Source organism: Thalassophryne amazonica, chromosome 17, assembly GCF_902500255.1.
Source record: "Thalassophryne amazonica chromosome 17, fThaAma1.1, whole genome shotgun sequence".
NCBI lineage: Eukaryota > Metazoa > Chordata > Actinopteri > Batrachoidiformes > Batrachoididae > Thalassophryne > Thalassophryne amazonica.
The window spans coordinates 53,023,615-53,038,970 of NC_047119.1; the positions used below are offsets into that span (position 1 = coordinate 53,023,615).

The 15,356-nt window shown below is 43.6% G+C and overlaps 1 protein-coding gene across 2 annotated transcripts in view; it reads left to right on the plus strand.

The window, feature by feature from the left end:
- Positions 1 to 10,059: 10,059 nt before the first annotated feature.
- Positions 10,060 to 15,356, plus strand: part of tmc2a (transmembrane channel-like 2a) — a 51,045-nt gene continuing 45,748 nt past the window's right edge. For both annotated transcript variants that reach the window (XM_034192443.1, XM_034192444.1), the window contains exon 1: positions 10,060 to 10,224. In XM_034192443.1, the coding sequence (XP_034048334.1) occupies positions 10,188 to 10,224 (37 nt within the window). In that variant the 5' untranslated portion in view covers positions 10,060 to 10,187. The remainder of the gene's footprint in view (positions 10,225 to 15,356) is intronic.

Genomic DNA, 15,356 nt, shown 5'->3' on the forward strand with positions numbered 1-15,356 from the left:
AAAATCTTTTATTTTTGAAGTCGTGTAAATGGAACATGGGTACAAAAGCAGTTTTGTCTTGTTTTTGCATTTAAATGGCAAACGGTAATATGCTTGAAATTTAACAGGCCATTGCTGTGTGTATTCGACCCGAAGTTTGAAGCTATTTGCTCTCTGATTTCTGTTTTTACATTTAAAATGCTTCATGTATCGCCATCTGTCGTGCACTGCTACAGTCAATACAGCATTGATCCCCCCCCCCCCCCCAAAGTGGACAGCCTCCACATGCGGGCCACTCCTTCAAAATCTCCAACCTAAATTTGATGCTTTGCACCAGTTTCTGCATTGACTGTTTCAAAATAAAAGCATGTCCTTGTCATCTGGACCAGTAGTCCCAGCACAGAAACTCTGTCCTTCAGCACACAGAATCAATATGTCCCATCATTGTCCAGCATGTCTTAGTCCAGGGCTTTGATGTCACTGGTGACAGAGTTGTGCTATCACTGTTGCTGCCATTTCCCCTGGTGCACTTCCATCTGATGGCCATGGGGTTGGGCTGTAACTCCTTAGTGGGCTGGAAAAGACCTGCCTTCTTGGAGAAGAGCTTCCTTCTGTGCTGCATTCAAAAACTGCCTCTTGAGCCTAGAGTCTTGTCATAGAGGTTGCTTGCTTTGCCACATCACCACCCTGTCAGATCTTTAGGCAGTATATAAGCTCAATCTAGGTCTTGTAAGGTTCAATGCTTTGGTTCAATGCTCTCTGAGTCACTTCTGGGATTCTTTGTTGTTGCTGTAATCTGGCCAGGGTGGAAAGAACCATCATGTAGATGATGTAGCCAAACCAATGACATCCTTCTCTGTTTATGCAAGAGGCACAGAAATGGTTGGTGCACTGGTTAATGGTCACTCCTGAAGAAGACTAACCACCTTACCCTTTCCAGAGGTCTGAGGTTGAACACCACCTCCAGACTTTGCTTTAATACAGCTGTGAAGAGTGAATACTGACTCGGCCTTTCTGAAGCATCGCAGATCATTTTGAGATGCTTTTTGTGTCACAAAGCTTGTTCAGGGTGCAGGTAGCATTTCTTATCGAAGCTGAGATGTCTGCATTGACCAAGGTGAAGCAGTCGAGGTATGTAACGTAGACCACAAACTAAAATCTCTAGAGAGAATGTGTTTGGGCTCAATGTGGTTTCAGGAAGACATACACACAGTGTGCATTTCCAACTGAGCTCTGTGGGCTGGGCTACCAGAATGTAAACCTGGGATTGATACCTGGTCATGCTTTTGGACAAGACTCAATCCAAATCCTTCTATGCCACCCAGCTGTAAATGGATACTGCCCTTGGCTGGGGGGGTGTAACTTACATTGTACTGGCGTCCCGTCCAGGTGTCTTGTAGACTCGACTCCAAACCACATTGGAAGAGTAGCAATGGCAAAAACAAGTCTCAGGGCCTATACTTGTATAAGACCTATTCTAATGTTTGTCACAACGTTCCTGGCTTTGCAAAATCTTGCCATTCCAAGATCTCTTGAACATTGATGACATCTACTCAGGTGGGGTTGTGTTCTATCCTCAACATGGTTCTTAGAAAAGTGCAATATGTTGAAATCTTTTCAGATTGCCCTTCTAAGGTTTGAAAGAATGACCAAGACTGCAGCCTTTCTATTTTGTATGCTATGCTGTGCTGATTCTCATGTTTTCCCACCTGTGGCTGGTCCTGAACAACATAAGTAACAAACCATATTTTGCGTTTGGCAGCTGTTTATAAGTGTCTTGGAAAGTCCTGTGGAGCAGGAGGAGTCTTGGCAGGTAGTAAATGGAGCTTTGCCTCATTTCTACATGTTAGGTCAGCGTCAAGTCTGCCGAAGAACAGAGTGTCTATTGGGTTTAACATGACCACTTCTTGCCTTGTTCACGCCAACACCATCCTCCACGGGAAACAGGCCGTTTTTAGTAGGGATGAAGTTGTCATCAGAATCTTAAAGGTCCAAATGCTTTAGTTTTAGCTGTTAAAGCTGCATCTGTAACCAACCAGTGCTTTTTCATACTGAATGTTTTTGTCGCTCATCGGATTCCTCTTTCCTTTCTACTCTTTGTGCCTGAAATCACAGAAGTTGTATTGATTTATTTTTTTTTTTGTATTATTGAAATGAAGGCTGTAAGATTAAAGATGTAAAATAGCCAGGATTAACCGATTCAAAGGTGCCAGATTTTGCGCTTTCATCGGGCCTATTCTGTCAGTAGCGCCCCTGTAAAGACGTAAAATACTAGATATGTTGAAATGTTCTAATGTTTTAGAGTTTTTAACTGTTGTCAAACTGCTTTTTAGTGTCATTCTGTAACTAGACACCTGAGGGTGAAGCGCTATTGATTTAAGCTTGAACGTAGACATGAGTTAATGTACTTCTGACTAGTGTGCAGTGTTGATGTGTGAAGGATGGGACACACAGCAGGTGCACTCTTTAACTCTTTAACTGTCGTGGACTTGACGTCGCTCTGGAACGGGCCGAGTACTCAAACATTATGGTTCGTTTTGCATGATCTGGTTTTCATTAAACCGAGCAACTGTTATCCTGTGTTTGCTCTTGTGTCAACCAGGCCCCTATTTCTGCAGCCTCCCTCCCCAAAAGACTTGAGACAGCAACACGTGTGGAATTGGTTGAAGAGGAATCCACGCATTGATCATTCATTTGAACAAATGCGTGCAGGCATTGTAGGCCACAAAAGACTGCTTTACTGTAGTTTGTCTACACTAGGGGTTGGGACAGAAAGGGAGTATTTCATGTGACTACTAGAACCCCTTATAGTTTTCCTCATTGTGTTCACTCTACCATTCGATAAGGCTCTTCAAGTACTAGTGATTAGTTAACACAAGAAACTGATGAGATTGTCAGAATTTTGACTTACAGTTCTCTTCCCTACTTTTTCATTGTTGGAACAAGGACTTTGACTCTTTCTGCCAGATGAACAATGCTGCCACCTAAATGGCCCTAGATTTATGACTTGGTTTGTTCTAATCCAGATACATGGTTGTACTTTCATAGCTAGTGCTTCCTTATGTTTGTAGTACACCATCTGTGCCGCCTTAACCGTTAATTTTACAAAGCTATTTCAGAAGTACCCAAAGATTGTCCAGAGATGCGCAGTACCAAAGACATCTATTTTTGGTGGTGTTTTGGCTCACCATTCAGGCAGACATTGAAAACCAGTACTCTGTAGACTTTGGCCTTTGTTCTCCCCTGTAGATATCACCTTGGTCCTATACCACTGTGCAGGGTCTTCCCAGATATTTCTACCTCACTCATGAGATATGGAAATTTGTCAACTGTTAGTATGCTGAAATCTCGGAAGTCCGTTAAACCCTGGATTGGTCTTGATCCAGGACAAGCCGAGACACTGACCCCATGCTCACCTTGAGAACTATGTGCGTGACATCTGTAAAATCCAAAAAGATCCAAACATCATCTGCAAAGTGGTTGACACGGATCACCACCAGAATTTAATCAAATCATGTCTGCCCTAAAGAGCAGCTTTTGACATTTTGTGAACATAAACCAACTTTGTTTGGGCATTACTTCATGCACTGGGGCAGCAAGGGAAACATAAATCTTAATTGACTGCTGTTTTTTGATGCGTTTTTTGTGGCCACCAAAGCTAAACAATGGGAATGGAAAAACTCTCAAAGGAACTTGGTTTAACCTATATGTAATTGCAAAACATGAGATATAGAGAAAAGTGTCTGCTTTGCCTACAGCCATACCAAATCTTTCTTGTAGGGTTGTCTCGAGATGTTTTATTTGTAGCTGTAGAAGGTAACTTAAAAACTGTCAAATGTTATTTCTATGACTAAGTACATTTGTATGCAGCATCTCTCTCACAAACCCCATTCACTATGTACCATGCTCAATCATGCACCTTGCTGACATTTTGCATTTGCAGCTATATATATACAAAATCTTTTCAGTAGGGTTGTGTGGAGATATGACTACGTATTCCGAGTTTTACAAGGCAGCTGCTGTCAAAGATTAAAGGATTATTAACCTCACGCGCGGTGTTGACAGTGAAGTGAGGTCTATGCACAAAACACTGAGGTCTGATATTCCCATACAGACTGAGCAAGTGAGGTTAATAATTTGTTATATGGCTTTATATATATATATATATATATATATATATATGCAAACTTACGGCATTGCCTGAATATGAAAGCTGACGGTGTTAGGCTTGTAGTCAGACCTGTTTGCTTTCTTCACCTCCATGAAGAACTTGCTAATAGATTGTTAGATGGTAAGCCTTCAATCTGTGTGTTTTTTCCGATGCAGTTAAGATATTTATGGAGTATGTTCATGTCCGACTTGGTTTTTCTAATTGTGTTTTTAGCTTTCTGGTTTGGAACAAATCTGATACGCGAGCCGGACCGATTGCCATGGTAACGGTCCGATAAGGGAAAATATCAGACAGGAAATAAGCCAATTAGTGCACGCGTAGGGTCGTAGTCATGTAATACAAGTTTATTCATTTCAGTACATTTTTGTGCGGCAGCTCTCTGTCTCAGGCCCCATTTATTGTGTTGCGCTCTCCGCCATCTGCCTCACACTCTTCATTTGTTTGTTTTGTTTTTCTTAAGTGACTAAAATTATCCAAAATCCTTTGTGCGGAAATATGACCAGTGTTAGTTTTAGGTTACTGTTGTGAAAGAACTGGAAACTACTTCTCTGAGGTAGTACTTGCAGTTCTTCTGTGAAGCTGGCTCTCACTGGTGGCCACACCCGCTCCTAATCCATCATCAATCCAGCATTTGCTAATCAGCCAGCCAGTGGCAGACAGGTGGCATTAAAGTTCAACACATTTGAAAGTGTGTATCCACATTAGACGCCCTTTATGTTGTGAGTTCAGAGACCGTAGCAAACTCGGAGGGATGGACTCATTTAGTCACTGTATTTTAAATGAGTCCAAGCCTTTCAGGAAATCATAGAAAAAGGGCCCCATTGTGAAAGGACGGTCTACATAACAGAACATTTAGCAGTCTGGATTATGAACTTGTTTCGGGGATCAGAGCATCGTTGACTGGTTTGAAATCCACCTGTTTCCTTCTTAATGAGGATTTGATCATAAAATTTGATTAGTTGTCCCTTATTAGATTTAAAAACAGCAAAAATTGCTCCACTTCAGCTTCTGTTCGAGTAGTGTCTAGTTTAAAGTTGAGTATATTCTCTGAGTGAGTCTTGTCTGGATTATTGTACTTTACAGTGTTTTATTGCACCATTACCTCAGATTTGGCAGGACGTTTAACTCTCCTCAGGGTCATTTCGTGCTCCTTGTGTTACCCATGTCTCGTTTGTGTGTGTGTGTGTGTGTGTGTGTGTGTGTGTGTGTGTGTGTCTCTCCTTCCTGGCTTCTCTCTTGTTTCTGAGTGTTGCCATGACGACAGGCCCATCCCACTAGGGAGCTCTGCTCTTTGTTTGTCATGGCAACGCCTGGCAGACTGCAGGTTGCTATTGGCGACCCCTCCCATCCTGGTGCTGCAGCTTGGCATGCACACACACACACACACACATCCAGGTTTTTGTAATTAATCTGCGACAGCGTTCCACCATTTGTGCATCGTGCTGCGCAACAACCCACAAAACACTGAAAACACTGCAGACGAGGAGAAAAACAGATGAGCTCACTTGCATATTAAGAGGCCTGTTGCTGCTGGAATCGTTGAAATGTAACAAGCTCCAGATCACGAATTTATCCTTTTAGTAAACGGCGCTGTTAAAATAGGAAGGACAAAATTAAACCTCAAAGAAGTTGGACATGAGTTTGTTTTTTGTTTTGTTTTGTTTTTTCTCTCATTTAAAAGGCACTTTTGTGGAGTATTAATTCAAGCTTTTATGTTTGCAGCTGCTTTTAAAATTTGAATCACTTTCATCTTAAAGTTCAGGCTCCTGCAGAAGATCAGCTGTCCACCAAAACTCCTCTCAGTTGTCTCTTCGTTCCATGAGAACATGCACAGTACAGTTTGCTTCAATGGCACAACATGAGAGGCCTTTCCAGTTAGCGGGGTGAAACGGCTGTGTCCTTGCACTGACCCTCTTTGGAATCTTCTTCTCCATGCTCCTTCAGTGTGTCTTGAAGGATTGCATTGAGGGAGTGTATATTCACACCACGGCCGACGGCAAGTTCTTCAACATCACCCAAATTCACACCAAGACCAAGGTTGTGGAGGTACTCATCCATGAGATGCTCTTTGCCGATGATGCAGCCTTGACATCACACTCCAAAAACGGTTTGCAGCAGCTTGTCAATCGCCTTTCTCACGCCTGCAAGGAGTTCAGACTGACCATCAGTTTGAAGAAGACAAACATTGTGGAGCAGGGCACAGTTGCTCCTCCTAACATTAACATTGATGGGTACAGCCTGGAAGCTGTGGATCACACATTCTGCACCTCGGATGGCAGGACAAGGCGCCCAACACAGAGGTCTTGGAATGCGCCAACATGAGCAGCATGTTCACCATTCTTGGCAAAATGTACCTTCATTGACTTGGCCATGTCAGGAGAATGGATGCGGGCCACATTCCTAAAGATCTACTGTCCGGTGAGCTGGCAGAGGGCACTCGTTTGGCTGGTCGACCATGTCTGCAAGAAGGATATGAAAATGTGCAGCATCAGTGTCATCGTGTGTAAGCAGGGTGCAGAGGACCGTGTAGATCTGCCGCCTTACTGTCAGAACAGGTGCACCGAGGGGTGAGCAGGAGAGGAACCAAGGTCTTGCTGAGCAGTGAGCTAGGAGGTAGGAGCGACAGCAGCAGCCTCAGCAGGCATCACAGTACACTTGCAGCAAATGCAGCACAGATTGTCACTCGTGTATTGGACTTGTGACCACAGGACCTTTGTGGCTGGGACGGCGGTGGGATCGAACCCGGACGGCTCGCACTAAAGGCCATTCCTCTACCAGGTCAGCAAAGGGGAATTCCCTGTTAGCCAAGTTAGCGGGAACGTCTTTTCAAACAGGACCCAGGACCTTTATCCTGCTACATATCTCCCCACCATTTCTGACTTCGTCCTGAAGTCACAGGTGCATTTAAGCATGTTCTGTGACTACCCACATCCTGTTCGTGACGCCAGATTGTGACCGCAGGTCCTTTGTGGCCGGGACGGTGGCAGTGGGATCGAACCCGGACGACTCGCACTAAAGATACCAGGTCAGCCAAAGGGGAATTCCCTGTTAGCCAAGCTAGCGGGAATGTCTTTTCAATCAGAACCCAGCACCTCCATCCTGCTACAGACTGATAAGTCATTTGTGCAGGTGCAAATAGAAACAAAAGACAAAAATTTCCTGTATATTTGTAGGTCAGCTGTGTCGGTAGCATGGCCCAAGCAGAGGGTCACCCCTTTGAGTCTGCTCTGCTTGAGGTTTCTTCCTCAAATCATCATGGAGTTTTTCCTTACCACTGTTACCTGTGGGCTTGCTCTAGGGGCTGGTAAGGTTCGACCTTATCTGTGGCAGCGTTGTTGTGATTTGGCACTATATAAATAAACTAAATTAAAATTGAATTGACAAGTGTATAAATACAAACAAACAAAAAATGCAAAAAAAAAAAAAAACTGGACTCCACATCATCATCTCCTGCAGACGGACGGATGCCAGGATCATGACTGCTAGCTGATGTAACAGTCCAGGTCTGAAAGAGACTGTGATCAAATCCTAATCAACTTTTCTTCTCTATATACATTCAAGTTAATTTCAGAATTTCACCCAACCCCGAAAATGTAATAATCGTTCACATACAGCTTGAACCTGTTCAAAACAAGATAAATAAAACATTTTAAACATGTCATCACACTCCTGTCATTGAATTAAATATGCTCTATAATTTTCAACAAGTATCAAAAACTTTATAGGTTGAATTTTTGTTTTTAACTGTCAATATTTTTGGCACCAGAAATCTCCATATTTGTAGAGAATATAGTAAAGTATTGTTTTTTCACTATTATTTAAACTATAAGTTTCCTACAGTTGAACTGTGTGTGTGTGTGTGTGTGTGTGTGTGTGTGTACACACACACACACACACACACACACACACACACATATATATATATATATATATATATATATATACACAACAAAAATATAAACGCAACACTTTTGGTTTTGCTCCCATTTTGTATGAGATGAACTCAAAGATCTAAAACTTTTTCCACATACGCAATATCACCATTTCCCTCAAATATTGTTCACAAACCAGTCTAAATCTGTGATAGTGAGCACTTCTCCTTTGCTGAAATAATCCATCCCACCTCACAGGTGTGCCATATCAAGATGCTGATTAGACACCATGATTAGTGCACAGGTGTGCCTTAGACTGCCCACAATAAAAGGCCACTCTGAAAGGTGCAGTTTTGTTTTATTGGGGGGGGGGATACCAGTCAGTATCTGGTGTGACCACCATTTGCCTCATGCAGTGCAACACATCTCCTTCACATCATCCGTGAAGAGAACACCTCTCCAATGTGTCAAATGCCAGCGAATGTGAGCATTTGCCCACTCAAGTCGGTTACGACGATAAACTGGAGTCAGGTCGAGACCCCGATGAGGACAACGAGCATGCAGATGAGCTTCCCTGAGACGGTTTCTGACAGTTTGTGCAGAAATTCTTTGGTTATGCAAACCGATTGTTTCAGCAGCTGTCTGAGTGGCTGGTCTCAGACGATCTTGGAGGTGAACATGCTGGATGTGGAGGTCCTGGGCTGGTGTGGTTACACGTGGTCTGCGGTTGTGAGGCTGGTTGGATGTACTGCCAAATTCTCTGAAACACCTTTGGAGACGGCTTATGGTAGAGAAATGAACATTCAATACAGGAGCAACAGCTCTGGTTGACATTCTTGCTGTCAGCATGCCAATTGCACGCTCCCTCAAATCTTGCAACATCTGTGGCATTGTGCTGTGTGATAAAACTGCACCTTTCAGAGTGGCCTTTTATTGTGGGCAGTCTAAGGCACACCTGTGCACTAATCATGGTGTCTAATCAGCATCTTGGTATGGCACACCTGTGAGGTGGGATGGATTATCTCAGCAAAGGAGAAGTGCTCACTATCACAGATTTAGACTGGTTTGTGAACAATATTTGAGGGAAATGGTGATATTGTGTATGTGGAATAAGTTTTAGATCTTTGAGTTCATCTCATACAAAATGGGAGCAAAACCAAAAGTGTTGCGTTTATATTTTTGTTGAGTGTATATATATATATATATATATATATATATATAAACAGAGGCACCCTTTTCCCCAAATAATTAAATCAATAATTTTCCCTCTGACCTGCACTTTTGTGAAACCTGTTCAAATGGAGTGTGAATTCAGTTGTTATACACTCTGCTTTTAAAATATTTTTTTCATGCCCGAATGCAATCTGGAGTTGATGATTTAATCCACAGTGCAGGTGACCTGCAGCACTGTCACCTGTGCACCGACACTGAGCCGAGCGGGTGTGATTCCTCTTGGCCTCACATGTGGGAACTGACAACCGTGTAATGGAATCATTTTGCATGTGAAAACGGAGCTCTACTGTATTATGCAATGAGGTTTTTCACCGTGTGTGCCTATACACACACACACACACACACACACACACACACACACACACACACACACACACACACACACACACACACACACACACACACACACACACACACACACACACACTGCCAGGCTCTCACCTGATGTATTTTTATGTATAAGTTTAAAAAAAGAGAGAAATTCTGCAGATGCACTCCAGGCTATTTTCTGTCTAATGGGCTTTGCGTAAGGAAACCAAACCTTCATTAAATCTTGAAGCTGTCTGGTCTCCTCCTGTAACCAGACGTGTGAGAGTGTCTGCAGCCGTTTAGCTGATGTGGTTTGGGAAGAACACAACAAACTACCACAAGTTTTACTGAGTCCCGTTTAGCCAGGATGTTCTGTGCAGGTGTGTCTTCTTCACACACTGAATGCACCTGTGTGCAGTGACGCTGCATCGCCTTTCTGCGCCACACTGTGCTGCACCTGTCTCAGCACACCTGTCTGCTGGCCTGGGGCAGTTGTCATAGTAACTGCGCTGTTAGACACCTGAGTGGGCCTCTGACGGGGATCCGAGGCTGAGGACACACTGACGAATCAGTCTGGGTGAAGCTGCTGAGGACAGAGACAGAGAACAGAGATCTCTTCCATCATGCCGAGAAAAAACGACATCGCTGCAATGGAAGATGGTGAGCTGAGAAAAATGTGTGAATGAAAGAGGAGCTAATGTCAGTCTTAAGATAGGAACTGTGTTCTTGTCCTACACTTATGACATTTTATGTACATTCATCAGTAAAGACATACATGCATTTAGGAGACAAGTATGAATACAGTGAGTCATTTGTAACATTTATCCTTTACAGTTTCTGCATTTTAATTATACAGCACAAATATCGTTCTGTGATTTAAAAATGTATAATTTACTGCACTGATCACCACCAACAGCTAAGGAATTTAACTATTTTCAAAACTTAACATGTATAAATTCATGCTTGTTTGTAGGAACACTTATAACACCACATATAGACGCAATGGCAACTCCCAGGATCACTTTAAGTCACTTAAAAGTTCTTATATGTGTGCGTTTGTATCCCCATAGAGAGCTGACCTTCACAAAATCTTAACAGCAAATTCTTAAGCATGTAAAAAAATATTTTTTTAAATCACACATTAAAGAAACTGTGTTTCATTGTCCTTAAAATAATTCCTGTAAGAATGAATCATTATGTCCCTTAAAGCTACAGTGTGTAGGATTTAGTGCCTTCTAGTGGTGAGTTTGCATTATGATCTCATCAGTCACGATTTTGTTTCCCTTCACATTTTTGCTTCTTTGGTGATGAGGTTTCATGCTCCCTTGCCTTCTCTTGTAATGATCCTCTATTTCACAAAAATGAGGATAATTTTTTCTTCAGTCTTCCAGGTGTACTACAAAAATATGGAATTTGGGCTAAGTATGTCCCTTTTTGGGCTACTGTAATATGGTGGCACGCTATGAGCAGACCTGTGTTGGTACAGTAGCCCAACGCTCTGATGATTAGCCCAGTGTTTGCTTACGGAGCATGAAAAGTTTATGCTAAGATCAGATTAGCTACAAATGACAGCACACACTTGGCTTTGTCGCTTGATGAGTGTTACCAGGTCGTGCATGCTAACATCTCAGTAAGATGTCTTGTAAATTCTGTTATCTGGCTTCAAAAACAACGTTTTCAGATTTAGAAGTGTTTATTACTCACCAACTTTTACGAAACATATGAGAAACATATTAGATTTATACAGGGGCAGTTGTTTTGGGGTGTTTTTCGTCATCTTGGATTATTTGGCTTACGCAAACAACCAGCTGATGTCACGCTGCCAGTTTACTCTGACTGGCCGTCGTCATGTCACATTGCTCAGTATCTGCATAAAACAGATTTCAGGTCTATTTTAGCCCCGCCTAGGTGGTGCCAGAGCAACTGCTGTCTCTTGCTGCTGATCAACACCCACTTTGATTGAAAATGAATGACAAGTCATCACTTTGCGTCTGTCGCTTGTAGCTAATATTAGCTAATATGACCATGGCTTTACTGCTGACCAGGGTAAGGTCCACCAGACTCTGCAGGAGCTACATGGACGTCAGTCGGGCAATGCTGATTCAACATGCTTAAAATCTTTGGTGTTCATGCTAAAATACCAGCAAGAGTTGAGCTCCGTTACACCACCTCCGCAAGTACTCCATTACTGTTCCACTCCCCTCTGCCTGAATCTGCTGGGCAACATCAGACTGGACACAACACCTCCTCTGGATCATTTGGACATGAAGAAATATGGAAAAATATGAAGAAATATCGGTAGCACAGTGTCTTAGTGGTTAGCACTGTTGCCTTACAGCAAGAAGGTTGTGGGATCGTTTCCCACCCTGGCTCTCACCCTATGACTGCTGGGATGATAGGCTGCAGCCCCCAATTGGAGAAAACACTGAACAAAAATATAAAAGCATCTCTTTTGTTTTTGATCCCATTTTTCATGAGCTGAAGTTAAACATCTAAAACATTTTCTACGAGGTCTGTTAGAAAAGTAAAGGACCTTTTTATTTTTTCAAAAACTATATGGATTTGAATCATGTGTGATTGCATCAGCCAAGCTTGAACCTTCGTGCGCATGCGTGAGTTTTTTCACGCGTCATTCGCCTGTGAGCACACCTTGTGGGAGGAGTGGTCCAGCCCCCTCGTCGGATTTTCATTGTCAGGAAATTGGCTGATCGACTGCCTCTTTGCTTCATCAAAATTTTTTCAGAAAGTGTGAGAGACAGCCAAGTGGAAACCATTTGGAAAATTCAGATGGCTTTCGGTGAAGATCTTATGGGGATCACACAGATTAAGGACAATTACAACTGGATTAAAGACGGTGCACAGCAGCAGATGGCGCGCCACGCACCGAGCAGCGATCGACAGGCTCAAACGACCAGATCATTTCCAAAGTGAACGCTTTGTTGATCCCGGATGTCGTCTGACTACCAGAGAAATGGCAAGACAGCTGGACATAGCACTTTTTCGGCACATTCCACTGTTACAGGAGTTTTTGTAATGGAAAGAGGAGCGGAGAAATTCGCCACGGAGCCGCTCATGGTGCGGGACGAAAGTACCTCCGTGTTGGTCTCACAGGACAAGCCCTAACATGCCCAGCTCTTGCACCATTCGGAAGATTCAGACGGGTTTCGGTGGCTTTTCAGTCGTGTGACTATCCGAGAAATTGTGGACGAGCTGGACATGCCACAACATGTCCTGTGAGGCTTCGTCACGGCGTTGCTTTTTGTTCTGTGCCCTGCGCCTCCGTCCTGATGCGCGAATTCCTCCGCACGTCTTTTCATGCCGAAAAAGTGCTGATGTCAAACTCTTCTGCCATTTTTGTGGTAGTCAGACGACGTCCCGGATCAACAAAGCGTTTACTTTGGAAATGAACGGCACATTCCACCGTTACAGGACTTTTTTGTCATGAAAAGACGTGCGGGGGACGCGCGTCGGGTTGGAGGCGCAAGGCACAGAACAAAAAGCAACGCCGTGATGAAGCCTCACAGGACATGTTGTGGCATGTCCAGCTCGTCCACAATTTCTCGGATAGTCACACAACTGAAAAGCCACCAAAAGCCGTCTGAATCTTCCGAATGGTGCAAGAGCTGGGCATGTTAGGGCTTGTGCTGTGAGACCAACACGGAGGTGCTCTCGTCCCGCGCCATGAGTGGCTCCGTGGCAAATTTCTTCGCCCCTCTTTCCATTACAAAAACTCCAGTGGAATGTGCCGAAAAAGTGCTATGTCCAGCTGTCTTGCCATTTCTCTGGTAGTCAGACGACGTCCCGGATCAATAAAGCGTTCACTTTGGAAATGATCTGGTCGTTTGAGCCTGTCGATCGCCGCTCGGTGCATGGCACGCCATCCGCCGCTGTGGGCCATCTTTAATCCAGTTGTAATTGTCCTTAATCTGTGTGATCCCCATAAGATCTTCACCGAAAGCCATCTGAATTTTCCAAATGGTTTCCACTTGGCTGTCTCTCACACTTTCTGAAAAAACTTTGATGAAGCAAAGCGGCAGTCAATCAGCCAATTTCCTGATAATGAAAATCCGACGAGGGGGCTGGACCACTTCTCCCACAAGGCGTGCTCACAGGTGAATGACGCATCTGACAGGCGTGAAAAAACTACGCATGCGCACGAAGGTTCAAGCTTAGCTGATGCAATCACACATGATTCAAATCCATATAGTTTTTGCAAAAAATAAAAAGGTCCGTTACTTTTCTAACGGACCTCGTATATACACAAAAGACCTATTTATCTCAAATATTGTTCACAAATCTGTCTAAATCTGTGTTAGGGAGCACTTCTCCTTTGCCGGGATAATCCATCCCACCTCACAGGTGTGGTATATCAAGATGCTGATTAGACAGCATGATTATTGCACAAGTGTGCCTTAGGCTGGCCACAATAAAAGGCCACTCTGAAAATCTTGCTTTATTGGGGGATCTGGAGGGGTAAAAAAAACAGTCATCTGGTATGACCACCATTTGCCTCACGCAGTGCAACACATCTCCTTTGCATAGAGTTGATCAGCAGCCAGACGCCATCGAATGTGAGCATTTTCTCACTCAAGTTGGTTACGACTTGAGCAGGCAAATGAGGATGACGAGCATGCAGATGAGCCTCCCTGAGATGGTTTCTGACAGTTTGTGCAGAAATTCTTTGGTTCCGCAAACTGATTGTTGCAGCAGCTGTCCAGGTGGCTGGTCTCAGATGATCTTGGAGGTGAACATGCTGGATGTAGAGGTCCTGAGCTGGTGTGGTTATATGTGGTCTGCGGTTGTCAGGCGGGTTTGATGTACTGCCAAATTCTCTGAAACGCCTTTGGAGATGGCTTATGGTAGACAAATGAACATTCAGTTCACGGGCAACAGCTCTGGTGGACATTCTGCAGTTAGCATGCCAATTGTACGCTCCCTGAAAATTTGCGATATCTGTATCATTGTGCTGTGTGATAAAACTGAAGATTTCAGGGTGACCTTTTATTTTGGCCAGCCTAATGCACAATTGTGCGATAATCATGCTGTCTAATCAGCATCTTGATAAGACACACCTGTGAGATGGGATGGATTATCCCGGCAAAGGAGAAGTGCTCACTAACACAGATTAATGCTGCGTTCACACCGGGCGTGACCAGACGTTACAAATTCGCGGGGATCACGTGGTGATGGACGCGCCACCATTGCCCGGTGTGTCACTCTGCTTTTGCTGCAAAAATTCGCCCCAGTGCGTCATCAAATAGGAGGAGCTTCCATTCCGCTCGCCGGCTCTGGTTGTCAGTCAAGTTAACATGACGGACCTTGATCACATGGAGCGAAAAAAGAAACTCTGCTGCTGCTCGCTCCAAAAACTCTGTAATAATTGTGTTTAGAAACCAGTCACCATTTGCTTTATTATACATCTGTGTAGTTAATTAATAAAATAATCTCCACAGACGATTCGCTCCCGCGCACACGTAAAAAAAAAAAAAGGAAGAAACTCCGCTCCCCCTCCTGTGGGGCTGCTGCTTGCTCCAAAAACTCTGTCATAATTGTGTTTAGAAACCAGTCACCATTTGTTTTATTATACATCTGTGTAGTTAATAAGTAAAATAATCTTCATGGATGATTCGCACGTGCGCACGTAAAAAAAAAAGAAACTCCGCTCCCCCTGCTGCAGGGCTGCTGCTCACTCTTCCCCCAAAAACTGTCATAATTGTGTTTAGAAACCAGTCACCATTTGTTTTATTATACATCTGTGTAGTTAATAAGTAAAATAATCTCCACGGACGATT